The 27797-nt window shown below is 35.6% G+C and overlaps 1 protein-coding gene across 1 annotated transcript; it reads left to right on the forward strand.

The window, feature by feature from the left end:
• Nucleotides 1–4280: 4280 nt before the first annotated feature.
• On the forward strand, nucleotides 4281–6092 carry LOC111919365 (11-beta-hydroxysteroid dehydrogenase-like 4A). Its single transcript, XM_023914956.3, has 6 exons — nucleotides 4281–4537; nucleotides 4608–4806; nucleotides 4889–4968; nucleotides 5237–5368; nucleotides 5457–5609; nucleotides 5695–6092. The coding sequence occupies exons 1-6, from the start codon at nucleotides 4343–4345 to the stop codon at nucleotides 5896–5898; spliced, it is 963 nt and encodes a 320-aa protein (XP_023770724.1). The 5' UTR covers nucleotides 4281–4342; the 3' UTR covers nucleotides 5899–6092.
• The last annotated feature ends 21705 nt before the right edge of the window (nucleotides 6093–27797 follow it).

Consider the following 27797-nt stretch of genomic DNA (forward strand, 5'->3'; position numbering starts at 1 on the left):
ACGTAAAAAAAAAAGTTTTTTTATATATATTTATTTTATGTGAAGTATGTTTTTTATGTATTTAGAAAATATATTTTCATATAAATCCTAAAATATACTTATACGTTATCTTAACGTCTTTAGTTGATTTAAAACGAATATGCAAGTATTTTTTACGTAAAAACGTTAATGTGATAATATATTATATAAAAACGCATTTTTACGTTATATTAACGTCTTTAGTTTCTTTTACGTAAAAAAATATATGCCGTATTTTTTTAACCCAAAAATATAAAAATGTGTTTTCATATAATATGTTATCACGTTAATGTTTTTACGTAAAAAAATACTTCCATATACGTTTTAAATCAACTAAAGACGTTAAGATAACGTAAAAGTATATTTTAGGATTATAACAACGTAATAACATATTAAACGAAAATATATTTTTTTAAAACATAAAAACATACTTCACATAAAATAAATATATACGAAAAACATTTTTTATGTTTTTTTTAGGATTATGTTTTTGTATAATATGTTATTGCATTTTTTTATGTATTTAAAAGTATAATTTCGAATTATAACAATGTAATAACATTACGTATTTTTTAAATGTAAAAAAACAAATTTTACATAAAATAAATACATATTATTTTATGTAAGAGAAAAAAAAAACTTATTTTATATGAAAACGTAAAAATATGTTTTAAGATCATATCAATGTAATAACATATATGAAAACGTATTTTTTGAAATAAATAAAAAATTATATTTTATGTAAACGAAATACTTAAAAAACAATTAAATTGTTAGTAAATTTTTTTTTTTACAATACATTGAAAACATATTTCATTTTATTAGTTTTTTTTGTAATAATATGTTTTTTTATTATTAATGTATTTACGATTTTAGATAATATTAATTAGTTTTCGGAATTATAGGCTAGAGTTTTGGCTGATTAGAAAGAGGGGAGGATGTTCCAAGTTCGAATCTTCCTCTCCTCATTTTTTAGAATTTATATTATTTTAAGAAAAATTATAAAAATGGTTTATGTGGTTTACAAGATGTTACGAATTCAATTCTTTTATACTTGAAAAAACGAAAATGTCCTTACGAGTTCAATCCCTAATGGTTGAATACTAACGAAGTTAGTAAAAATGGTCATTTGTGCAACTTTTGCAAACCATAAGGACCATTTGCATCAAAAAAAAATTAGCAATGACTAACTTTGTAACTTTTGACAAACTACAATGACCATTTTTGTAATTTTGACTTATATTGTTCTATTTTTGGGATTTATAACTAGGGCTGACAATTCTCGACACGACACGCGACACGACACGAAATAAATGGGTTTGGGTTGAGTTTTTCAACCCGCCAACCCGTTTATTAAACGGGTCATATATGGGTTTCTCAAAAAATAAACGGGTTGACCCGCCAACCCGTTTATATTCTTAATAAAAAAAATTATTTTATTTTTAAATTTATTTATGTATCAAGTATTAATATTTAATAAGTATTATACAATATATATCATTGACTCGTGGTGGATGGTCTAAGGTCGTAAGTCGTAACCTATAAGGCTAAGTTTGTAACATGTTTCTATGAATATTTTTAATTTTTATTTGGATGTTTAAGATTTAAATGTCTAAAATTCGGACCCACGAACCCAAATCTGACCCACGAACCCGCCAACTTGTGAACCCGTATAAATAAATGGATTGGTGAGTCATATATGGGTTTATGTTCCAAACCCGCCAACTCGTGCCCTGTATATTTAAATGGATCGTGTTTGGGTTGACATATTTTGATCCGTCAACCCGCGACACGACACGATTGTCAGACCTATTTATAACCGTCTATATTTTATTTCCAATAAAGCTACCATACTTTGAGAAAGACTTCCCAACAACTGTCTTTCCTTATTGATGGTTCGGTAGGTTAACATGATAACAAGATTACAATGATAATGTATTTTTTTTCTCACTAAAGCCATCTAGTCTTAACATCCTTTTCTTATTTCACCACAATAAAAGTTTTGTATTTTTTGTAATTTTTTGTTAGAAAAAATTGTTAAATGAGATATAATGTTGCATATTGTTTTTTTATTTCATTTTTGTATTTTTTGAGTTTCTTTTTTTTTTTTTTTCATTTGATTTACTTTTTTAAATGTTTATCAATGCCACTAACGGATGTAATCTATCAATTTTTCGGCCATAGATCAAAACTGTGAATTTGAACAAACCACATAGACCATTTATGTAATTTACTCTTATTATTATTAGACCATTTCTGTAATTTAGTCGTCCATGTGGTTTTAGTTTGTTGTGTGGTTGATACATGTAAAATGACATGTATGCCCTTTTCATTATCTTTAATAGTTTTTAGCACGGTTTCGATTAATCTTCATATTATTAATAAATTAGAAAAAGCTCTTCCATATCCACCACCTCTACACCCACCACCTTCCAACACCACTGGTAACGTTGAAGACCACTCTCATCGTTTATGTTCTCACGTTGGTATTTTTTATTGTTTATCCATGCAACTATCTGCCATACTCATAATACACCCCCTTGTATCCTTTTTTTTTTGTGTTCTGGTTCTTCGATAACAATTCTAGTTTACCCACAAACAGAAGGATCCAAGAATATAATTAAAGATCAACAGATAACTTCCTAAATAGAAGAAATTGTTAAATCCAAATCAAACCTAAACTCAATATCAAAACCAACTTCAATATAATATTGTTTTCTAACTAGATCAAAATAAGTAAAGATCTTAAACTCTGGCAACTACGAATGGACTTAGAAAAGCTATATTATGTATGAGACCAATGGACAATCCACTCAAATATGGGTAGAGGGGAAAGAATAAACTAAGTAGTACGACTTAGAGGGGATCAATCCACCACATAAGGCGTGAGGATTGCTACAAGTTTTTATCAATGAAACACCCCTAATACGGGCTAGTGGGATTTAGTAATTTAAGAAAACCCTTTAAAATATTTTTAGACTTCAAATGCGGAAAATTGGTCTCAAACATAACACAGTTTTAAAACGAGAGTTTAATTGTACCGGAGTTTCAATTATAATATCTTTAACAAAGTTCAAATGAACAATATATACATGCATGACTTTCAAAATATCTCAAAACTAAGCCAGAAGTCTTTAACTTCTAATCTACAAGTACATGTTAAAATAATATGTTAGGCTTGAGAAGCTTAGTGAGTAATATAGAAATTAAATTATCGAATGAAATTGAAAATAACGATAGCTAATTCTTAAGCTAGATACCAAAAATCATTTAAAAACCTTTTTATAACATTTAATAACATAGTAAGCATTTCCAAAAACAGTTCAATGGAATAATGATAAGATATAGAGTTAGTAAATGCTCCCATACAAACAATATAATTTGTTCTTTCATTTTGGACTTTATTCCCAAATAGCTAGTATTACCAAACTCATACAACGCGTCAATCTCGCCACCAAAAGTGTCTTATCTACCCCCCATTCATATTTATAGACTTTACAACAACAATACCATCCTAAGAAACATAATTTTGATGGTTATTTGGACCGGTACAATGCTCGGTTGGATGCAAAAGATAAAAAGCTAGCCAAAGCACCGACATTAATTGCAAATTATACTTTTAACCTTATAGTTAAACACACTATAATATACATATAGTTCTCAATCTTTTCATTTCATATAGTTGTCAATTATCATATGCATTATCTCGATATATGAATTTGAAGGTTGTTTCATATCATTGTCAGTCTTCATATCATTTCGCATTCACACGCATACCTTCCAGTTTTAACCTTTACATCAAATGGTAAACCATAACAACCATCATACAAATTCAAACGATTCATCTACCAAAAGTCTAAATGACTTCAATGCCACATATTAAATTCCAGTAAATGTAGTAAATACGACCCAACTAGAAACAAAAGTGTTAATTTGTTTTATATATTATTTTTAACGAACCAAATAAACAAAAACCAAAAAACTTAGCTAAAACAAATATAAGTCGAAAGGGTCAAAATATCCAAAATCGATTTATCAAACTAGTTGGATTAATTTTGCCGGGGCTGAGGCCACTTTCCCAAAAAAGTAGTTGGATTATATCTTGTAATAATAAATTTATCTGTAATCATTTAAAAATACATGATTTTTATTAAATCAACAATGGACCAACATAAATACAGTGGGGCTCCGAGTACTCTAGCGTACTGACAACCCATACTGGATGCTTATGGGCCTGTTAAATGCACCATGACAATTATTTCCCACAAAATGAAAAAGAAATCATTCATCGTGTGTGTGTGTCGCCAATCGCCATTCCCCAGCCATGTATCAAGCTTACTTCAATAACAAGTTCACAAATTCACTTGTGTACTACGTGTCCTTGTTACTTTTACTTCTCATTTCACCTTTTCTTTTCATTTGGGAACTCATCACCACCCTCCGATCATGTTTCCATCCTATCGAAAACATGTCCGGAAAAGTGGTTTTGATCACAGGTGCTTCATCGGGACTTGGAGAGGTATGTACGCTACAAACCCTAAACCCTATCCTAGTTCAACATCTTCTTTAGTTTGCTATATAAATTGCAGCTCATGGCTTACGAATATGCAAAAAGAGGTGCATGTTTAGCTATTGTTGCGATAAAAGAACCAGATAGTCGACTCGAGAAAGTAGCAGAGAGAGCCCGTGAACTCGGCTCTCCCGATGTTCTTTTCATATTTGCCGATGTGTCAAAGGTTGATGAGTGTAGGATGTTTGTGGATGACACCATTAAACGTTTTGGTCGTTGTGAGTAACACGTGATCTCAAGGTCGAACTCCTTTTTTCACTTTTTTTTGTGAAATTAACATGCTAATCATTTTATTCACAGTGGATCATCTTGTTTGTAACGCGGGAATCGCAAACCTTTATTCAGTCAACATTGATATCACCAAATTCGCACCCGTTATGGTACAAAACTATATATCTTTGTTTGTTATGTAACTTTATATTGTGTTTGACATGTATTATATATATGTATTATATATAGAGATTGAAATTGTTTATCCCACCCAAATAAGGTGGGACATTCTCTCTCCAAAAGATATGAATGTGTGGCTTAAGGCCCGACTCTTATCATAAAAAATAGCTTTAACTCTAGAACATTTGTCATGTGCCATGTAAAAAACACAACCATAGTAAACAACTTCTTTCGTGGGTCATATATGAACATATGCAGGACATAAACTTTTGGGGATCGCTTTATACAACTCATTTCGCAATGCCACATGTCATGAGAAGCAGCGGGAAGATCGTCGTCAATGCTTCTTGTGCTGGAATATTGAACCCACCGAAAGGAGGATTTTACAATGTAACAAACCCGATTCAATCAACTATGTCTTTTTTATTTAACCATATATGTATAAACCTTATGGTACCAAATGTGTCTTAATTTTTAGACAAGCAAAGCAGCATTGATAAGCTTCTATGAGTCCCTCAGATTCGAAGTGTCACCGAGAGTAACGATAGTAATCTTGACTCTTGGTTTCATTGAAACAAATATCATAACAGCCAAGTATTTAGGTAAAGGTGTTGGTGTGGCTCTAAGAAAAGTAAGTGATTACTGGTTTCCCGCTAAATAACAACCAATCAAACTATCGATCTATCCACTTTTATAAATTGAATTACTTTCTGCAGGATTTTAATAGCTTGCTCCCAACAATGGGGGCAGAGCCATGTGCCATAGCCATTGTCGATGGAGTATGCAAAGGAGCAACATCCATTACAGAACCAAGGTTCGTGAAGGTTCTCTTTCTGGTCAAGTTCTTGTTCCCAGAACTACATCAGTTCTACCTGAGTAAGTTTTATCGCTCGAAGTCCAAGAAGAATAAGAAGGGATAGATAGCCCTTTGCAAGAAGGTTGATACTATCGTAGTATGGAGCATGATTCGAATGGTACTCATTGATCGTGCTTTTGAGTTGTTCTAATGTGTTTAATGAACTTTGAAATAATGGGTGAATTGCTAAAGTTATTCAAATAATTATACTATTTAGTAAATTACATAAATGATCCATGTGGTTTGGGTTTAGTCTAACTTTTGGAAAGTTGATAGTCCTTATGGTTTTAAAAAATTATATTGTTGATCCTTTTGAATAACTCTGTTACAAAATTGACATTAAGTATGAGTAAAATGACACTATACTGGCCTTATTTTTTTAATTTATGTTATTTGTTTATTTTCTAAACTATAGGGACCAAATATGTAATTAAGAACGAATAAAATAGAAGCCCTAGATCCTAATACCCATTTATTTATTTGTTTAGGTTTTAAAAATATTTGATATAGAATACTTGTTTCTTACCACCCAACACCAAATCTTGAAGGTTTGATTTCACATGTTCTTCAAATTTTGAATTTCATCTATTTAGGTCTTATTTTCATGGTTTTCGATGAAAGGTTTGGATTATAGATGCAATCGCCCACCTCTAACTGCAATATATTTAACATGTACTTATATGCGAACCAAGATCCCAATATCCCAAATGCATGTGATATTTTTTCTTAGCCAACTACACTTTGATGTTTGAGGGGAAACATTACAATTAAATTGCAAAATTTTCATGAATAAGGGAGCAGATAGAGGGTATGGTGGCAGTTGGTCTCTTATTAAAATTATTAAATTAATAAAAAGCAAAATATCAAAAAATAAAACAATGGTAAATTTGCCATTTACTTGTATTTAACAAAGATTTTCTAATGAAATTAGACAGAATAACCAATGATGCAAATCTTTGAAACCAAAGGGACGTAATTAACTTATCAATATTTCAAAAATTAGACTAAACTTACCAATATGACCATACAAAAGGACCATTTTTGTAACTTACTGTTTGTAATGGTTAAATCCGATAGATCATTAACTAATTATGTTTAACTTTCTGTTACAGTAATAATAATAATAAGAATAATTGCTTTTTATTATGCAAATGAAAATTATATGAAAAATGGAAATTATGCGAATGATATTGAATTCAATGCACTTGGCCTCTGGGAATCGTATACTCTTACAGGCATCAACGTATTTTCGAGAATGAAATAACAATAAATTGTCATATCTGACACAAATTTCTTCCACGATCGAAGAAACAATCACATTTGTTAGTTTGTTTGTATTTTTTTTAAAGTTGGGGTACACAATTTGGGCCCAATACAGGATAAAAACTATTTAAATATTGTCCAAGGTTTTTGGGGTCCGTCAAACCGGTTCGCGGTGTTTAGGGTCCGTCAAACCGGTTCTACAAGCTTGCAGTTATACGGCTCACGAAAAATATTTTCTTGAAAACCAGTTAGGTTAAAACCGAACTGTCGATTTATAATAGGCTTTATTATATAACTGAAACCGGTTTATTCCTTGTTTTTCTATAGCTGTATCGAACTGATTTTCTTTAAACCCAAAAAACTGGTTTTTTAACGCAATTTCATTTCCAAAAAAATCAAACTGGTTATAAACAAAAACGGTTTAAGGAATACTTATTTTGTTTTTTAAACAAAATCGGTGTATGTACACCTCTATTTAGGGGAGTAGCATGTTTTCCTTTTTGTTGAAAATTTGAATTTCTATAAGGTATAAAGTAGAGGTGCACAAACCGGTTTTTTTTTTTGCAAAACCGGTTCAGTTCTAATCAACATAGTCAAATCCTGTTTAGGCCAAAACCGGTTCAATGCAAAAAAATCCATCCTATGTAAATTGGTTCAGACCGGATCAAAAAAATCCAGATCTCCAAAGCTCACTTCTTTTGGAGCACTTTTCTTGTTTGGCCCAGAAGAAATCAAAAGTAAAGGCAGTGAATGAAGCTTGATTATGTGAAAAGTGGACTCTTTTTATATAGGAGGAGAATGACAACAATAAACAAGTTGTGTCTTAAAGACAACTCATATGTAGAAAAATAAGAACACAAAAATTGAAAGGAATAAAGTCAACAATAAACAAGTTGTGTCTTAAAGACAACTCATATGTAGAAAAATAAAAACACAAAAATTGAAAGGAATAAAGTCTTATTGTAACTCAGAAAATAACTCAAAACTGGATTACAATCTCTCATCTCTTGCTCTCTCTAAAATTGATATGATACTACTTGATCATATGCAAGTATATATATATATGGCAAAATAGAATCCATCTTGATTACAACTTTCCATATAAATGATTTACTTGACCCCTAAGTAAACTAGATTTCCTTAAGTCCTAAGCAACTTCTTAAGACTCCTTGTTGCCCAAGGAATGAACCTTCCTACACCTCATTGTGTATAGAAGGGGTATAATCGGAAATTACTAATAGTCTCCATACATCTAGAAAATGAGATTTTAAACCTAATTGTAATACCAAGATTGTAGCAACACAAGATCTTACTGTGAGATGCAAGAATAGTCATTAACTCAAGCAAATCTAAATCATAACAAATTGTATCTTCACTGTAAGTACCAGTTCCATACCTCTTGAAAATACCAGTTTCAAACAGGTTCCAAAACTGGATTCACAAACCGGTTCGTGTCAAACTGGTCCCAAACCGATTTTAATGGCTAGAATATCAAACTTATTCAAACCACCGGTTCGGTTCATAAATTGGTCTCAACTTGGATCGGTTTCGGTTCTTAAACTTTTTTCTTTTGCACCTATACTTTATGGTTATACTGTTGTTTGTGGCCAATTTTAATCCATTTTTATCATTGTGTAAATAGGGGTAAATTTTGCTTCACCATACATCTAAAAACATTCTCCAATATCATATTCTTGGAAAATTACTTGTTCTTGGTTTTCATTTTTCATATTCTCATCTTAATTTGTTTGTTAACTTTTAAACATTTTATATTTATTTGGAAATAGTTGTTGTCACCTAAGAGAACAAGGCACATAGTATTATGTTTGAGCCCTTTCCATCATTACTTAACAAATTTAAAAATAATATGTTGGGGGAATATAAGGGTGATGGTGAAAAAATGGATTCCTTATGCATCGTGTAAGTTCACTTTCCAAACTGATATTTCCATCTTATGTCTGGGTTACATAAAATCTAGTCTAGGATAATCCAAATGGATACTTGTGTATCGAGGCACAGAAACACAAGCCAAAGCATCAGAGAGTTATGTTTACGTTTAGAAGAAAAAGAACTGAGAAAAGGGTTCTTCTTACGGCTCAAAACAGAAGTCATATATATGCATGAGAAATTAGGGTTTAATCTTCTAAATTAGTAAGGAGAATCTTGAATTTAATGGCATAATCAATAGTCTTCAAACTGACGCATTTGTCAATTTTACCATAATCACCCACAAGAATTTTGTTTTTCCATAGTGAAACTAATTCAAATTTCCAAAGACCTTTTGGGGTGCTGTCCCAAATCCCGCTATAACATCCAAAAAATCAAGGGTAAAAATTTTAGTTTTAATATATATATATATATATATATATATATATATATATATATATATATATATATATATATATATATATATATATATATATATATATATATATATTCAACCTCCATTTACATTTATCCAAACATTAAGGTATTCCAAATTAAAACAATCATCAGAATAATTCCCAAAATCATAAGTTGGGGAAAAACATAGGAGTGTGTGCTGCGATCAAGCTAGACCCTTCCCTTTCGAACCAGAAGTACATGCAACCAGAAACCACAAACTGTAAGCACAAAGATTTGTGAGTTCCCCAAAATACCACATACCATACATAACCATGAACTAAACATATCAGACATATCCAATCAATCAATAAAAGTGCTATGTGCCAACTATAGTCTTGCCATTATGCCACGAGCCGCCTCGTGGTCTTCCTTACCAGGCCGGGGGCCACAACCCTGGGTCTTACAGACAAGTGCCAAGATCCACCTCCGGGTCTTCCATGCAAGCATCCCAAAGACAACTAACATACATTCTACATTACTTAACTAATTAATTGCCATAGTTCAAACTCTAGTCTTGCATACAGTATGCCAGGAGCCGCCTCCTGGTCTTTCATACAAACTGCCAAGGGTTACCCCCAGGTCTTCCTAAAATATATAAACCAAATGGGTCGGCATTGGTGCCTTCGAAACATAGAACAATGAGGAGACTCAACTCGATCCGCTACTAATCAAATAACACTCGGTTGCCGAACCGGAAATCCCACACTAACAACAAATAAATCACAATTAATAATTATGCCCTAATCAATTAACTGTGGTCTTAACTCATAAGTCCCGACTCCTAGGGTAAAAGACCATTTAACCCTTTCCTTAATGGGACCAACCCAAACTTGTCCCAAGGCCCACTAATGGCCCAACAACACAACTCAAGGCCCAAACCAACCTAAGGCCCACTCAAAGTCCTGAGGCCCAACCAGAGTCCAAACAGATACTTTATAGCCTAAAGAAACAACCCATCCCAACCAAAGCCCATTCCAAAAGAGTCCAAGACCAAAAGCCCATAAAAGTCCTCTGATGAGACGAATGTGCCGCATTCCTTGGTGGGGCATTGGGCGTTCTTCGCCAGACTGAGGATCTAGACCGCTTGTCGGAACGCGCCACGTTCCCGAGATGAACGCGCGATGTTCCCGGCCTTTGACCAAAAATTCACTCTAAGGTCTTAATACCTTAAGTAATGACGTCCAAAATTTAGAATATCATAACCTCAAAGACTTAATCCATAAAGTCAAAGGCTTTAAGCCTTTACATGGCTCAAGGTTACGACTTTATGTTGGATTAGTGTCTAAGTCCATAACTATTTTGGTATGTACTTGACCCGATGGTGCATGATCCTTTTGGGTTGCCTTCACCAAAGCAACTTGATAGGATGAATAATGGAGAGAAAGGATTAAATATGATTTATTAATATATTATGAGAATAATATATTAAAGGAGAAATCATATTGTTTAATTCATATTAGTCAATAATTAATAAGAATTAAGTTTGTGACTAAAATACATTAATTAAACTTAAGGGACTAAAACTGTCAATTGTATGATAGTTGAATATTGAGCTAATGGACTCCATAATAAAGGGATGGACGAATTCTATGGGGAAACCCATTAGAAATCGTCCAAAGGCCTTTAAGGAGGGAGCCCATGGGTTGCTTAGGGCTTAAGCATCCAAATTAGGGTTTCCTTGTTAGATAATGCTAATAGCCTCACTATTTAAAGAACCCTTATGCCCCAAAAACGTGGACAAGACTTCTTCTAGGATTTCCACACGTTTTGGGCAGCCTCCTTCTCTTCTCTTCTTCATCCTCTTGCTCTTGGTGTTTGTGAACCATTAGAGGAGTGACATTTGTGACTCTAAGCTTTCTAAAGTCAATACAAGAAGGATTTGAGATTGTTATTGCTACATAACAATCAAGGTATGATCTAAACCCTAATTTATATGTTATATTGATTATCATATACTAGATCTAGGGTTTATAGTCTTAGATAACTTGCATGTACAATAGAGAAACCTAGATCCAAGCATTAGGGTTTGTATGAGCACATCGGATGTTCTTATGGCTAAAACCCATCAGTGGTATCAGAGCCTTGATTGGTTTCTATTGTATTGATGCATTGTATGTTTGTTCAAGTTGCAAAATTCGATTTTGGTGAGTCTGCCTGATGAACTCGGCGAGTAGGCCCCTACTCGACGAGTCCATAGGGGTACTCGGCGAGTTCGAGCGTCAGAAAGAGGGGATTTCGGGATTTCTTATTGTTTTTCTCATGGATACTTGCCTTATCTTTTTTAGATCATTAAAATCCGATTTTATACATATTTGTGAGTATATCCTTGATTAAACAACAGATAATTACCAATTGATTAGATAATAACTTCCTTATATGATAAAGTTTGATTATTTGTATTAATTGGGTAACTTATTTTGCAAGAAATTAAAATTAGGTCAAATATAGATAATGATAAGATTAATTGTTTAATTTATATTATTTGTTATTTGATCCTTGTGTTATGAAAAGTTTCAATGTTCCCCTTTTAGGTTTTATAGTTTAAATTTGAACTCAAAAGTTTTGTTTTGAAATTTAAATAGTTGAAACCCTAATGTTTTGAAAAGGTTTCAAAACTTGCCCTCAAGTTTTGGAATTTAAATTTTGATTAAAAGTTTAATTTTGATGCACATTTAAAATTTAAACCCTAATGTTTTGAAATGTTTCAAAACTTGCCCTCAAGTTTTGGAATTTAAAAGTTGATTAAAAGTTTAATTTAGGAATAGTAAATTCTAAAACCCTAGTGATGTTTTGAAAAGTTCAAATCACACCCTTATGGTTTTATTAATTAATTAAGGTGTATAATTAAAAGAGATTTAATAAATCATATAGTTTTTGGGTTACATTTAATTGAGTTAAAGGTATAATCTTTAAATTAAACCACCTAGTATTTTAAAAGTGTAAAATACACCATATACTATATATATATATATATATATATATATATATATATATATATATATATATATATATATATATATATATATATATATATATAACATTAAAGGTCTAACATTATATATATGTATGAGTAAAAGTCAGTCTTACCGTTAGTAGGCCTCATTCACGAAGCTAGTCTATAAGAGGTGTTTAAGGAAATTGCCTATAAAATGGCGATTGAATGGGTATCCACTCTTACCCACCGCACTCTTGACTAGTGAAGGGTCGTTAGCCGAACGGGTAGGATAGGACAGAACTTTCCATTATAAGTATAATGAAATACAAAAGTAACTAAATGTTTTACAAATTCACAATCTTAGTTACTTAGGCAAAAGTGAATTGATGCAATTCCATGAAATTACACTTTGTGCCCTTGCGAAGAAGTTAGTGGAGCGTGTGTGGTTTACCGGCACACTAAATGGTTCTAAGCAAAGGTAGCAAAGGGTGACTCAATGTTTGTCATAGTTCGGTGGAGCGTGTGTGGTTTACCGACACATTGAATAGGTGACTGTAACACGTGGGGGAACCATGTAAGTTTGCATGGTTATTCACACCCGCTTTGTGATCCTCGGCATCCCAGTCACAAACTAAAGGGGCATATTGAGATTTAAACATGCCATTGAAAAGTTCAATGAATCTCAAAGGATCTAGGAGTTTTCATAGATTTAAAAACTTAAATTTCTTTTTTGTTTTTCATGGTGGAAATTAGTGAATCGTCATTCACTTACCTTCAAATATTTTGCAACTAGTTTACAGCATCCCTTTTCTAGGTTGTAGTGTATTGTGTTGGGTCCTAGCCTTAATATCTCATTTGGGTAATTTATTAAGGACTCAAACAATCAACTAACTTGAATTTATTTTTCTCCCGTTTTGTAGATGTCAAAGTTCGACAACTATGGTCTTCCCAATTCCCATGGAACAAGCATTCCACATGAAGATGATATTCCACGATTCGATCGAGGAACAAGAAATCATGCTTCACTTCCTCCTCCTCAAATTATTCTCCCTAACCCACAAGATCAAAGAATTGAAAGGTTCAATGTCACTAAAGCCCTATTGGGAATAAAACATGAAGATGGTAAACCCGTGTGTGCCCACGTTCTAGAAATGAAATCACACATCGATAGGTTGATAATGTTGGGTGCGTCATTCCCTTATAAGTTGGCTGTGAACTGGGTTATGCAGTCACTTCCTGAATCATATAATGAGTTCAAAAGAAAGTATTATATGATGGATCATGACGATAACTCATTGACCTAACTTACATGCTCATTGCTGCTGAATCAGAAATGATTTGGCAAAGCAATGGAGCATATTTGTTGGGAAAGTCAACCAACCATGCTTCCGAGGACGTTCTAGGAGAACCGACCTGCGTTTTCTGCCAAGAGAAAGGGCGTTGGATACAAGTCTGCCCTAAGAACCTGAAGAGTCCAGAAGATGGGAGAGTCAAAGAGTATGGCTGCGCTTCAGGTAAAATCCACTATCTAACTCCATCAAGTTCCTATTCGTTGATTCTTAATACATGATGTGATAAGATTGCATTTGAATGTTTGCAGGATCAGTGAAAAAGAGAGGAAGCTTAATGGAAAAGCAAGATGAGTCTAATCACAAAGAAATGGATCTCGATCACATGGATTTGAAGATTAGATTTTGAGCTTAGAAAGTTATGATAGAGTTGTTAGGAATTTTTCTACATAGTTTTCAGTTGATTTTGCATTGTAAGGAAAAATGTTTTCCGCTGCTTTTATGAATAAAATAAATTTTTGATTTGACTTATTTATTTATTTATTTCCTTGCAATGAAATCGTTATGAAAAAATTGATGTTTGCATATTTCTACAACGAATGGATAAGATTCTTAATTATGTTAATAGTGGAAATGTCAAGAATTTACCAAATAGGGAGAGTTTCTCATCGCCCAAGTTTCAATTGGACAGAAACTTGGAATCATGCAACTTGGTTGCACGATGAATGTGAAATTTCATATTTGGAAATTAGACTAATTCGTTGACAAAGTGTCAAGTGAAGGACTAGAAGATCGAGTACATAAAGTTGTGTGTTGATCATGTCCACCACAAGGGTAACAAAGATATTCGTCATGATTTACTGAAGGATTAGTAAATATGATTATGCTTATAAGATTAAGTGTAATTCTGAATTGACTGAAAAAAGGTTTAAATCAATAGCAGAACAAATAAAAGAATCAAGTAGGCAGTAAGATAAAAATTTCTCTATTCTAAGAAGAAGGGAGAGTACCTTTTATGCTTTATGATATGTCTTAATAATTAAGAACCATATTTCAATTGATCCTCTAAGAAAGTCTTAGTACAATTGTATGTATAAGAAGAGGAATCAAGAATTGAAGAAATGGTTAAATCAAGAAGTCAATCATACTTCATTTCAAAACAAGTCTTAGAGTTAAGATTGTGATATTGAGTGACAAGTCTTAAGAAGGTTTATAACATTCATCAAATGTAGAATTTAGGAAAAGGTTTTCATTATTCTTGCACATTTGAAATTGATAAGTTGTGATGTCTTGGATAAGACAAAGACCAACTAGGACCAATTTTATGAAATAATTTGTCTTGATAAAGGCTACACTAACTCTTGAATATTTGTTTGTCAGGAAATGTTTATTGACAAGAGAATCTTATATGTCAAGGAGTCAGTGGGAGTCTTAATGGTCTTGAAAGGTTTCAAGAACAAATCAAGAATAAACCTTATCAATCATCACTAGCACACGAGTAGAGGTTTACAACCTATCCTGTTGACATTACCTTGTTTCTGTGTCGTTCCAATTGAGTTAATTATGCATGTGAGCCTATGAGTTCTCATTTGAATGCATAAAAGGCAAGGACCTTGATCAATTGAAAGTACATTGATAGGAAAGGGTGAGCTGCTTAACTACTTGGAAGACATGGTGGGCAGCCATGTTACCATAAGGCAAGAAATCAAGATTGAGAAAGTTCGGTCCATATGAGTTTGGATTTGTCGCAAACTTTGGTTTTGACAAATTCACATGGATAGGAACACATACACCATTAAAATCTAAGTGTCATAGGATTCCCTCCTTAATGAAAATGACTGTGAGGAAATGTTTTCACTAATAGAGATTTTAAGAAGATAGTGATTGTGAAATTGTATTCTCGAATTCGATTATGGTTACGATATCCCTTTCCATGATTCGAATTATGAGATTTGGCAATTGGTCTAAATTGTTTAAGACACACATATAAACTATCTAAGGCAAAGGTGTATAAGTTTAAGGAGCCTTGATAAAAGATTATCAAAGCATTAGGTATTAGAAATATGAACTTAAAGAAATTCAATAGGCATTGTTTTTCTGAAAGTTAAGTTGTTTCTGAATACATGTCAAAGCTAGTGGGAGCATAAGTGTTATGTTTGTAATAATCATCGTGATAGTGAGAGCATAAATGTTATGATTACATGATTATTAAGGCAAGTATTGCAAGTTAGCAATATTAATTATAGAAAACAAGAGTCATACTTTGCAAAGTTGTAAGGGTTGAATAGTTGTTTTGCTATAATTAAGGGAGAGAATATTATGCTTCATTTCAAAACTGTAACGCCTGTGTTTCGGGCTTGCCATTTGTAGCAATGTAATAGTCTAGGTTAACCTCTGTAACCCGTTTTGAAATAATAAGATTGTATTATTTGAGCATTGTGTGTTTTGTGCTTAATTGCTTAATTATGTGGTTTGATTAATTAAGAATAAAAATAAGCGTCAAAATTTAAGTGTAAAATAAACTTAATATATTTGGTTAATGTTGTAGTAGTTGAAACGAGGTTTCCGAATATATATAGAACGCCCAAATCTGACTTCGTATGAGGAAGTTATGATTTATCGAAGTTTCGGCTTAGCGATATACAGCCTGTTTTACTCGATTTGAGATCGAGCGGTTGTTAGCCGAAGCAATCTAAATGAGAATCGAAGATCTCATTGTTGGTATTGAAACGATAAAAAGTTAGGCGAGAACGGACGTCAAACGAAGAAGTTATGAATTTATAACGAAAGTTTCTGTCCCGGCCTATTAAAAATAATTAATAAAAATAAAGTCAAAATTAGCCGACGGAGTCTAAACGAAAGTCGTAGAGCATGGTCTCACCTTCGCGTGGATATAAAGAACGTCGAAAACGGAGTTCGTATGAAGAAGTTATGAATTTCCGAAGTTTATTAATCATTTTATATTTATTTTTAATTCAAAATCGGAAGCATTATCCGAAGCCGAGTCACCGGTGTGATCCGGAGTACGCCCCGCGTACGAGGTTACGCTACCGCGTACTCAGCATAGTGTCGACACTTCGGATGACGCATGCAGTGACGATTTCGGACGCGTACGCGCTGCGTACGCCTGTACGCCCCGCGTACTCCGAGGCTCCAGCCTCTATAAAAGGAATCCGAAGGCAGCCGAGTCATTTGCTAATTTCCTCTCGTTTTTGTGCCGAAGCTCTGCGCGTAAACCCCCGAAGCTACCCCGAAGCCCCGGTATTATACTCTAGCCCCGAGGCAAGTCCCGAGATCCCGAAGATCCCGAGAAGTGCGGTTCCCGAGTCGAAGCTCTGCCCGCAAGAAGTTCGATTTTCGAGGAGATCTTCCAGATCTGCTGTGGATTACTACTTCTATAAGCCGTAGTGCTGTCCGATCGTCTTCTGATCAAGTGAGTGTATACTAACTTTCTTAAACACAATAATAATACGAGTTTGGTTCGAGTGTATTAATTATATTGTTGTTTATAAGTGTGAGTGTGTAGTTATTTCTTCTAATACAATAATACGAAGTATTTTATATAAAAATACGTGCTATGTGTATATATTTGGTTGTGTTATGTGTGAATGAGTATTCACTCTCTTCTATCTTATAGATCTGCTTATTTCTTTATGAGATATGTGTTATGTGTGTGTGTGCCTCATCTGTTATGTGATATATGTGTTGATTAAAGCATGCTATACAGGTTTTCTTTAAACTATGTATACAAATGTATATTTTTATCTACTAATATGTTGGGTAGAACATGGGTAGACAGTTGGTGTGTAATAAACAGATGAGAGGCCTCGTTGTTGTTTGATTGAGTCATCTAGCGGAGTTTAGATGACGACCACTGGCTATTCTAGACAGTCTTGTGGAAACATTAGCAGGTTCGCCACCTGTAGGTGTTAATGAACTTGGGTGTTCATTCGCTGTACTCCATCCCCCTCATGGTTGCCTTATTTGACTTATATTGCTGAGGTACCCCCGAAGCATGTGTTGTCGCCCCGATGAAATATTCTTAGACTAGGTCCCTTATGTTAGTTGTTTTAGGGACATTAAAGTGAGAATAACGGGAATGGGTAATTGGGTTATTGTTGGTTGGTGAAAATTAAATATGATATTTATTGTGGGTTGAAAACCCTATATGCTCACCAGGCTCCCAAGCCTGACCCACTCAGTTTTAAATTGTATTACAGGTAGTGGCGGAAGGGCATGAGATGGATGAACCATCAAGTTGTTTTGTTTACAAGTCTGCATATGTTTATATTTGTTATATGACTTGTAATGTATTCGTTTATGCTTATTGGTCTGTATCGGAACATGACACCCCGAGTTTTGATTATAATGAAAATACATTTCTTTTATGAAATGCTTCGGTAAACAATGTTTTATCATGTTTTGTTTTTGGGAACAAATTCCGCAACTCTTTCAAATCAAAAGGATTTACTCTGAAAATATTTAAAAGCATAAATGAAAATCGATCTTTTCTGGCCGAGATTTTGGGGATGTCACAGTTGGTATCAGAGCATTAGTTTAAGCGAACTAGGAATTTGTAGGATTTCTAGAATTAAACTTAGAATGCTAAGTGAAGTTTTGAGATGTGTGTCTGTTGTGATTTAGACACGAGCACTAGTTTATTTTAGGAAAGTTGCCTAAAATGCTTTATGTGCTAAATGTTATATGTTGCCATATATGATATTATTTGTTCGGATCTATGGTCTGTTGCCGACCGGATCTAGAAACCTTATGTGTGTAGGATTCTAAGCGTACATCTACGATATTAGAACTAGCATGTAAACGTTTCGGAGTGATAAGGATGATTTGAATATCTATCATGATTGAGGATCTAATTTCACCTTATTCGGTGTGTAGATCAAAATGGTGAGAACAAGAAGTGGAGTTGGAAATGCTGACGAAAACAGGAATCAACCACCAGTGATTGAGCCAATACCTGTCGTAGCAGCAGCACCTGAGCCAATAACCATGGCTGGTGTGCAATTGATGATTCAGACGATGTTGGATCGTCAGATGGATGAAACTAGACGGTTGCTTCAACAAAATCGTGAAGAACTGTCGATTCGAGTGGAAGAGCCTGAACTGAATGAAGGGCACTCGGAAGGTGGAAACTTCAGTGGGTCTGTTGGTCAAGCCAACCCACCGATAGTTAGGCAAGATAACCATGAAGGAAGGAATGATGGAATGGGATGCAAGTACAAGGACTTTTTGACTTGCAAACCATCGACCTTCAATGGAAAGGAGGATCCGATTGGGGTTATGGATTGGATCTCCGAAATGGAGCTAGCCTTCATGACGTGTGGCTGCAGAGGTAAGTTGCAAACTATCTATGCCGTGCGTCAATTCCGAGGTGGAGCTGTTCGTTGGTGGAACACTCTAGGGAAGACCTTAAGCCCTAGCGAGCCACTGCAATTGTCATGGGCAGAGTTCTTGGTGCAGTTTAAGCGCAAGTTCTGCTCGGCTCAAAATCTGTTGGAGTTGGAGAACAAGTTTCTGACATTGACGAAGGGTAGCATGTCAGTAGATGAATACACCAATAACTTCACCGATAAGATGGAGTTTGCCTTGCGTATCGTCCCAGACGAGTTGACAAAGGTGGATCGGTATGCGAAGGGACTTCCATGGGAGTACGAGGTGCCGGTACGTCAGGCACTTACTCTAGAGGCAGCTATCTGGGCTGCCAAGTCTGTGGAGAACATGATCAAGGGGAGAACCACCGACAAGGTTGAGGTTGGTGAGAAAAGGAAGTTTGAAGGAACATCTGGTTCCAGTAAGAAGAGTAAATTTTCGAAATCTGATTCGAAAAAGTTTGGAGGAAAAGGAGGCGAAGCGAAGTGGTGTGATAAGTGTAGGAAAAAGCACTTTGGGAAATGTAGCGAGGATGTAACCTGCTACAAGTGTGGAAAGGTTGGACATTTTGCCAATGAATGTCCGAACAACAAAAGGATGTGTTTTGGGTGTAATGAAGAGGGGCATATTTTGAAAGACTGTCCGAAGAAGAAGGAGGCAGCTAGGCCCAACATTCCACCAAAGCCGAAGGCAAGAGCCTTCCAGATGACACTTGAGGCTGCGAAAGATGAAGCTGATGTCGCTTCAGGTACCTTTCTCGTAAACAAATTACCTGCTCATATATTGTTTGATTCTGGAGCCAACTACTCCTTTATTTCGCATGAGTTTGGTAGAAAGCTAGCTTTGCCTGTTGATAGACTAAATAATGCTTTATTAGTCGAAGTAGCTAGTGGCAAGTTTGTACCTGTTAGCCATCGTATGAAAAACGTCTTGATCGACCTTAATGGGAATAAGTTTCTCGAGGAATTATTGCCTATCGAACTAAATGGTTTCGACATCGTCTTGGGAATGGATTGGCTTAGCGCCAATGATGCCGAAATTTTGTGCGAGAAGAAGATAGTTAAAGTAAACCCGCCTGGGAAAGATTCGTTTATGGTGTATGGGGACAAACGCAGAGTGAATTCTGGGATCATTTCTCTAATGAAAGCCAGAAAGTGTTTGACCAAGGGATGTACATCATATTTAGCATTCGTGATTGATGCTAAGAAAGAAAAGAAGATGATGCAGAGCATTCCAGTGGTGTGTGATTATCCGGAAGTGTTCCCCAAGGATCTTCCTGGATTACCACCTGATAGACAAGTGGAGTTCAGAATAGACTTGTTACCAGGAACCACGCCAATTGCAAAAGCACCTTATCGATTAGCACCGACGGAGATGAAGGAGTTAATGATGCAACTTCAGGAGTTGTTGGACAAAGGTTTCATTAGACCTAGTTCATCGCCCTGGGGAGCTCCGGTGTTATTTGTAAAGAAGAAAGATGGAAGTATGAGAATGTGCATCGATTACAGAGAGCTGAACAAGGCAACAATAAAGAATAGATATCCGTTGCCGAGGATTGATGACCTGTTTGACCAATTGCAAGGTTCGAGCTATTTCTCGAAGATCGATCTTAGGTCAGGATATCATCAGCTAAAAGTAAGAGAGCAAGATATCGAGAAGACTGCATTCAGAACTAGATATGGACACTACGAGTTCTTGGTTATGTCGTTTGGACTAACTAATGCTCCAGCAGCGTTCATGGATTTGATGAATAGGGTTTGTAATCCTTTCCTTGATAAATCCGTGATAGTGTTCATAGACGACATTCTGATCTACTCGAAAAGCCAGGAGGAGCATGGCAGACACTTGCGAGAAGTGTTAGAAGTTTTGAAGAAGGAGGAGCTTTATGCGAAGTTCTCCAAATGTGATTTTTGGATTCGTGAGGTCCAATTCTTGGGTCACGTGGTCAACCAAGAAGGGATAATGGTTGATCCAGCGAAGATTGAAGCTGTGACGAAGTGGGAACAACCGAAAAGTCCCACGGAGATTCGAAGCTTTTTAGGATTAGCCGGATATTACCGAAGGTTTATCCAAGGCTTTTCTTCGATTGCTACTCCATTAACAGCTTTGACCCACAAAGGAGCTACTTATGCTTGGAGTGAGAAGCATAAAGAAGCATTCGAGAAGTTAAAGAAGAAGCTATGCGAGGCACCGATACTTTCTCTACCCGATGGAGTTGAAGACTTCGCTGTTTATAGCGATGCGTCTGGTGTTGGATTGGGTTGTGTTTTGACCCAAAGAGAAAAGGTGATAGCATATGCATCTCGACAGTTGAAAGAGCATGAAAAGAATTACCCAACTCATGATTTGGAGTTGGCAGCGGTAGTTTTCGCTCTGAAAATATGGAGGCATTACCTCTATGGCACGAAGTGCAAACTTTTCACTGATCATAAGAGTCTCCAATACCTCTTTAATCAGAAAGAATTGAATATGAGGCAACGACGCTGGCTAGAATTACTTAAAGACTACGACTGCGAGATACTTTACCCCCCCGGTAAAGCTAATGTTGTTGCTGATGCTCTCAGTCGGAAGGTCAATCTTGAAAGGAAGAGGCCAAGAGCGTTGAGAATTGAAGTTGTCTCGACTATTTTGGAAAGTATAAAGAAAGCTCAAGAGGAAGCTTCTGAGAAAAATGACCGAAAGGAGGAACGTTTGGGTAAAACGTTGGTGTTTGGTACTAACGGTCATGGACTGAAGGTATTCCAAGATCGTATTTGGGTACCTAAGTCAGGAGGAATTAGGGATCTTCTGATGGAAGAAGCTCACAAGACCATGTACTCGATTCATCCGGGTAGCACTAAAATGTATAGGGACCTGAAACCCTACTACTGGTGGCCGACGATGAAGCTTGATGTTGCAAAGTATGTGGCCGAGTGTGTGACTTGTGCGAGAGTCAAGACACAACATCAGAAACCTTACGGGAGTTTAGAACCTTTGCCTGTGCCTATGGGTAAGTGGGAAGACATTGCTATGGATTTTGTCACTAAACTGCCCAGAACAAAGAATGGTCACGACATGATTTGGGTGGTCGTTGATCGATTCACTAAGAGTGCGCATTTCATAGCGGCCAGGGAGAAATGGTCTATGGAGAAGCTTGCGAATTCTTACGTGAAGGAAATTGTGAGGCTTCACGGTGTTCCGTTAACGATTGTATCGGATCGTGATAGCCGTTTCACCTCAAGGTTTTGGAAATGTCTACAAGAGGAAATGGGTACCAAGTTATGTTTAAGCACAGCTTACCATCCGCAGACTGATGGTCAGAGTGAAAGAACAATACAAACACTTGAAGATATGCTGAGAGCATGTACCTTGGAATTCCTAGGTAATTGGGATGAACATTTACCGTTGGTAGAATTTTCCTATAATAATAGTTTTCACTCGAGCATTAAGATGGCACCTTATCAAGCTTTGTATGGACAGAAGTGTCGTACGCCGTCTTGTTGGCTTGAGGCTGGGGAAAAGCAGTTTATGGGACCGGAGTTGGTTCATCAAACTGCTGAAAAGTTGAAAATAATTAGGGAAAGAATGTTAGCAGCTCAAGATCGTCAAAAGAGCTATGCTGACAAGAAGCGAAGACCGATGACTTTTGAGGTTGGAGATTCGGTTTTGCTTAAAGTCTCGCCGTGGAAGGGACTTATAAGATTTGGTAAAAGGGGAAAGTTGAGTCCAAGGTTTATTGGATCGTTTAAAGTCCTTCAGAGGATTGGGAATCAAGCTTACAAGCTCGAATTACCCGAAGAACTGAATGGAATTCACAACACCTTTCATGTGTGTTATTTGAGGAAGTTCACGGGAGAAGTTCCCGATATAATTCCAATTTCTGAATTGAGAATTGATGAGAACAAAAGGTTGATTGAAGAACCAGAGGCAATTGTTGACCGAAAGACTAAGAAGTTGCGACGCAAAATGGTTGGGTTAGTGCTTGTCCGATGGAAACACACGAATGGGCCGAATCTCACCTGGGAGACGGAGAGTGACATGTTGAGTCGCTATCCGCATTTGTTTGTTGATGTGTGATTCCGGGGACGGAATCATTCTAAGGTGGAGAGAATTGTAACGCCTGTGTTTCGGGCTTGCCATTTGTAGCAATGTAATAGTCTAGGTTAACCTCTGTAACCCGTTTTGAAATAATAAGATTGTATTATTTGAGCATTGTGTGTTTTGTGCTTAATTGCTTAATTATGTGGTTTGATTAATTAAGAATAAAAATAAGCGTCAAAATTTAAGTGTAAAATAAACTTAATATATTTGGTTAATGTTGTAGTAGTTGAAACGAGGTTTCCGAATATATATAGAACGCCCAAATCTGACTTCGTATGAGGAAGTTATGATTTATCGAAGTTTCGGCTTAGCGATATACAGCCTGTTTTACTCGATTTGAGATCGAGCGGTTGTTAGCCGAAGCAATCTAAATGAGAATCGAAGATCTCATTGTTGGTATTGAAACGATAAAAAGTTAGGCGAGAACGGACGTCAAACGAAGAAGTTATGAATTTATAACGAAAGTTTCTGTCCCGGCCTATTAAAAATAATTAATAAAAATAAAGTCAAAATTAGCCGACGGAGTCTAAACGAAAGTCGTAGAGCATGGTCTCACCTTCGCGTGGATATAAAGAACGTCGAAAACGGAGTTCGTATGAAGAAGTTATGAATTTCCGAAGTTTATTAATCATTTTATATTTATTTTTAATTCAAAATCGGAAGCATTATCCGAAGCCGAGTCACCGGTGTGATCCGGAGTACGCCCCGCGTACGAGGTTACGCTACCGCGTACTCAGCATAGTGTCGACACTTCGGATGACGCATGCAGTGACGATTTCGGACGCGTACGCGCTGCGTACGCCTGTACGCCCCGCGTACTCCGAGGCTCCAGCCTCTATAAAAGGAATCCGAAGGCAGCCGAGTCATTTGCTAATTTCCTCTCGTTTTTGTGCCGAAGCTCTGCGCGTAAACCCCCGAAGCTACCCCGAAGCCCCAGTATTATACTCTAGCCCCGAGGCAAGTCCCGAGATCCCGAAGATCCCGAGAAGTGCGGTTCCCGAGTCGAAGCTCTGCCCGCAAGAAGTTCGATTTTCGAGGAGATCTTCCAGATCTGCTGTGGATTACTACTTCTATAAGCCGTAGTGCTGTCCGATCGTCTTCTGATCAAGTGAGTGTATACTAACTTTCTTAAACACAATAATAATACGAGTTTGGTTCGAGTGTATTAATTATATTGTTGTTTATAAGTGTGAGTGTGTAGTTATTTCTTCTAATACAATAATACGAAGTATTTTATATAAAAATACGTGCTATGTGTATATATTTGGTTGTGTTATGTGTGAATGAGTATTCACTCTCTTCTATCTTATAGATCTGCTTATTTCTTTATGAGATATGTGTTATGTGTGTGTGTGCCTCATCTGTTATGTGATATATGTGTTGATTAAAGCATGCTATACAGGTTTTCTTTAAACTATGTATACAAATGTATATTTTTATCTACTAATATGTTGGGTAGAACATGGGTAGACAGTTGGTGTGTAATAAACAGATGAGAGGCCTCGTTGTTGTTTGATTGAGTCATCTAGCGGAGTTTAGATGACGACCACTGGCTATTCTAGACAGTCTTGTGGAAACATTAGCAGGTTCGCCACCTGTAGGTGTTAATGAACTTGGGTGTTCATTCGCTGTACTCCATCCCCCTCATGGTTGCCTTATTTGACTTATATTGCTGAGGTACCCCCGAAGCATGTGTTGTCGCCCCGATGAAATATTCTTAGACTAGGTCCCTTATGTTAGTTGTTTTAGGGACATTAAAGTGAGAATAACGGGAATGGGTAATTGGGTTATTGTTGGTTGGTGAAAATTAAATATGATATTTATTGTGGGTTGAAAACCCTATATGCTCACCAGGCTCCCAAGCCTGACCCACTCAGTTTTAAATTGTATTACAGGTAGTGGCGGAAGGGCATGAGATGGATGAACCATCAAGTTGTTTTGTTTACAAGTCTGCATATGTTTATATTTGTTATATGACTTGTAATGTATTCGTTTATGCTTATTGGTCTGTATCGGAACATGACACCCCGAGTTTTGATTATAATGAAAATACATTTCTTTTATGAAATGCTTCGGTAAACAATGTTTTATCATGTTTTGTTTTTGGGAACAAATTCCGCAACTCTTTCAAATCAAAAGGATTTACTCTGAAAATATTTAAAAGCATAAATGAAAATCGGTCTTTTCTGGCCGAGATTTTGGGGATGTCACAAAAACTAAAGGTTTAGGTTGTGGAATATTAATATTTTTATTCAAGGGTAGATAGTGTGTTCTTAAATTTTGATTATGATTACGGCATTCCTCTTCATAATTCGAATTGTGAGAACGTAGCACATAAAATATTATGGCAGAAGATTGATAAAGTATCAAATCTTTATGTAAGACATTATGCATCGTGTCCCATACGCTTCGGTTATAGGATCGATTGCAAATGCTATAATATTTGACCATTCTAAAATTTTCCAAATGTCTAGTGCACTTAGAAGGAAAAGGACAAGAATCGGTTTTGACTGAGATAATTAGACAACTATCAAAGGACAATCCAAAGTTCGCCGGGATTAGTCGCTTGTGAGTAGTTGGAAGCATGATATTGGATGGACCATATCGACATTATTATGAATAGATAAGATTCTATTGAGAATGAGTTGGCATATGGTAAGTATGGAAAGGTTTCCATATTAGAAATTTTGTGCAAAATGATGTTCAAAGGAATGTACTTTGAGTGAGAGACATCACATCTATGGAATTGTCTTGTAACAATCTCCGATAGAGGACTTTGTAATTTCATTGGCAATAGTCATTGTGGCTTTAGTGCAGTGACATTACAAAAGGATCATTACATAAAATGTTAGAATCTAACATATTCCATAAGTGGCAAGAATTTGATATTTTTTCACTTATGAAAATGGATTAGGAGTTGTGAAATGAGTATGATTGGAAATGTGTTCATTTGACCTATTTCACAAAGTAAGAACCGTAGGTAAACATTGTGTTCATGCTAAGAGCATGGGACAAGTGTTGTAATTCAAGTAAGAAGTTGATTACCCGAAACAACAAATAATGAGTAATCGATATGCTGATAAATAAAAGGTGTTTTATTTATACTCAAAGGTTTGAGGCCATATGGGATTAGTATTATTCTTATGTTTCACTTTGCATGTTTTGACCTCCTGAATAATTTAATTGGTTGAGAACAGTCAAATTATTCAAACGGGCCACAGTCGTTCATATGTTGGAAGTAGATATGAATGAAGACTGGCATGAATTGGTGTGTGGATTGTCTAAAGAGAATTAGACATAAGCAAATGTTTGCTGCAACGTTCATGAGTGCTTATGAATATGATTTGAGCATTGGATTAAACCCACGCTCACTTGGATCACTTCATGGATTGTTATCATAAGTGATTAGTGAGACGATAACATCTTATATTCTTGAAACCGAGATGTGTGAGTTGTATCTTGCGAGTCGGTTACATATTGATAATATGTAAACGCACCAGTAACTTGGTGTTATAAAACATATTGTTGTGTGTGATTTGGTGAGTGAGTGCAAGCGAGCATTGAGTCAAAGTTTATCCGTTCCTTTTATCCAAAGTAGGATAAAAGCGATATATGTGGGCCCCTCGATGATTTAGTGATGGCACCTAAGTGCTTGGCCAAGGCGGGACTAATTTGATGTGTTCAAATTGTAGTCTATTGTCAGTCGTCATAAATCTGAATTCGGGAAACAGCACATAGACAGAGAGAATGATTTAGATCCATGTCTCAGTCTATACTATATCTAGAATGGAGGAATATATGATCCCTTATCTTAAGGACACGCGTATCTGATAAGATCAGAGTTGACAGCGGTTTTGGAAAGCTACGATTGCAGATCAGGATCTGAAGTCATACGCAGAATAGTTATTAGACTTATCTAAGTGGGAAACTGTTGGATTAGTGTCTAAGTCCATAACTATTTTGGTATGTACTTGACTCGATGGTGCATGGTCCTTTTGGGTTGCCTTCACCAAAGCAACTTGATAGGATGAATAATGGAGAGAAAGGATTAAATATGATTTATTAATATATTATGAGAATAATATGTTAAAGGAGAAATCATATTGTTTAATTCATATTAGTCAAGAATTAATTAGAATTAAGTTTGTGACTAAAAGACTTTAATTAAACTTAAGGGACTAAAACTGTCAATTATATGATAGTTGAATATTGAGCTAATGGACTCCATAATAAAGGGATGGATGAATTCTATGGGGAAACCCATTAGAAATCGTCCACATGCCTTTAAGGAGGGAGCCCATGGGTTGCTTAGGGCTTAAGCATCCAAATTAGGGTTTCCTTGTTAGATAACCCTAATAGCCTCACTATTTAAAGAACCCTTATGCCCCAAAAACGTGGACAAGACTTCTTCTAGGGTTTCCACATGTTTTGGGCAGCCTCCTTCTCTTATCTTCTTCATCCTCTTGCTCTTGGTGTTTGTGAACCATTAGAGGAGTGACATTTGTGACTCTAAGCTTTCTAAAGTCAATACAAGAAGGATTTGAGATTGTTATTGCTACATAACAATCAAGGTATGATCTAAACCCTAATTTATATGTTATATTGATTATCATATACTAGATC

This window comes from Lactuca sativa, chromosome 3 (assembly GCF_002870075.4).
Source record: "Lactuca sativa cultivar Salinas chromosome 3, Lsat_Salinas_v11, whole genome shotgun sequence".
In the NCBI taxonomy this organism is placed as follows: Eukaryota; Viridiplantae; Streptophyta; class Magnoliopsida; order Asterales; family Asteraceae; genus Lactuca; species Lactuca sativa.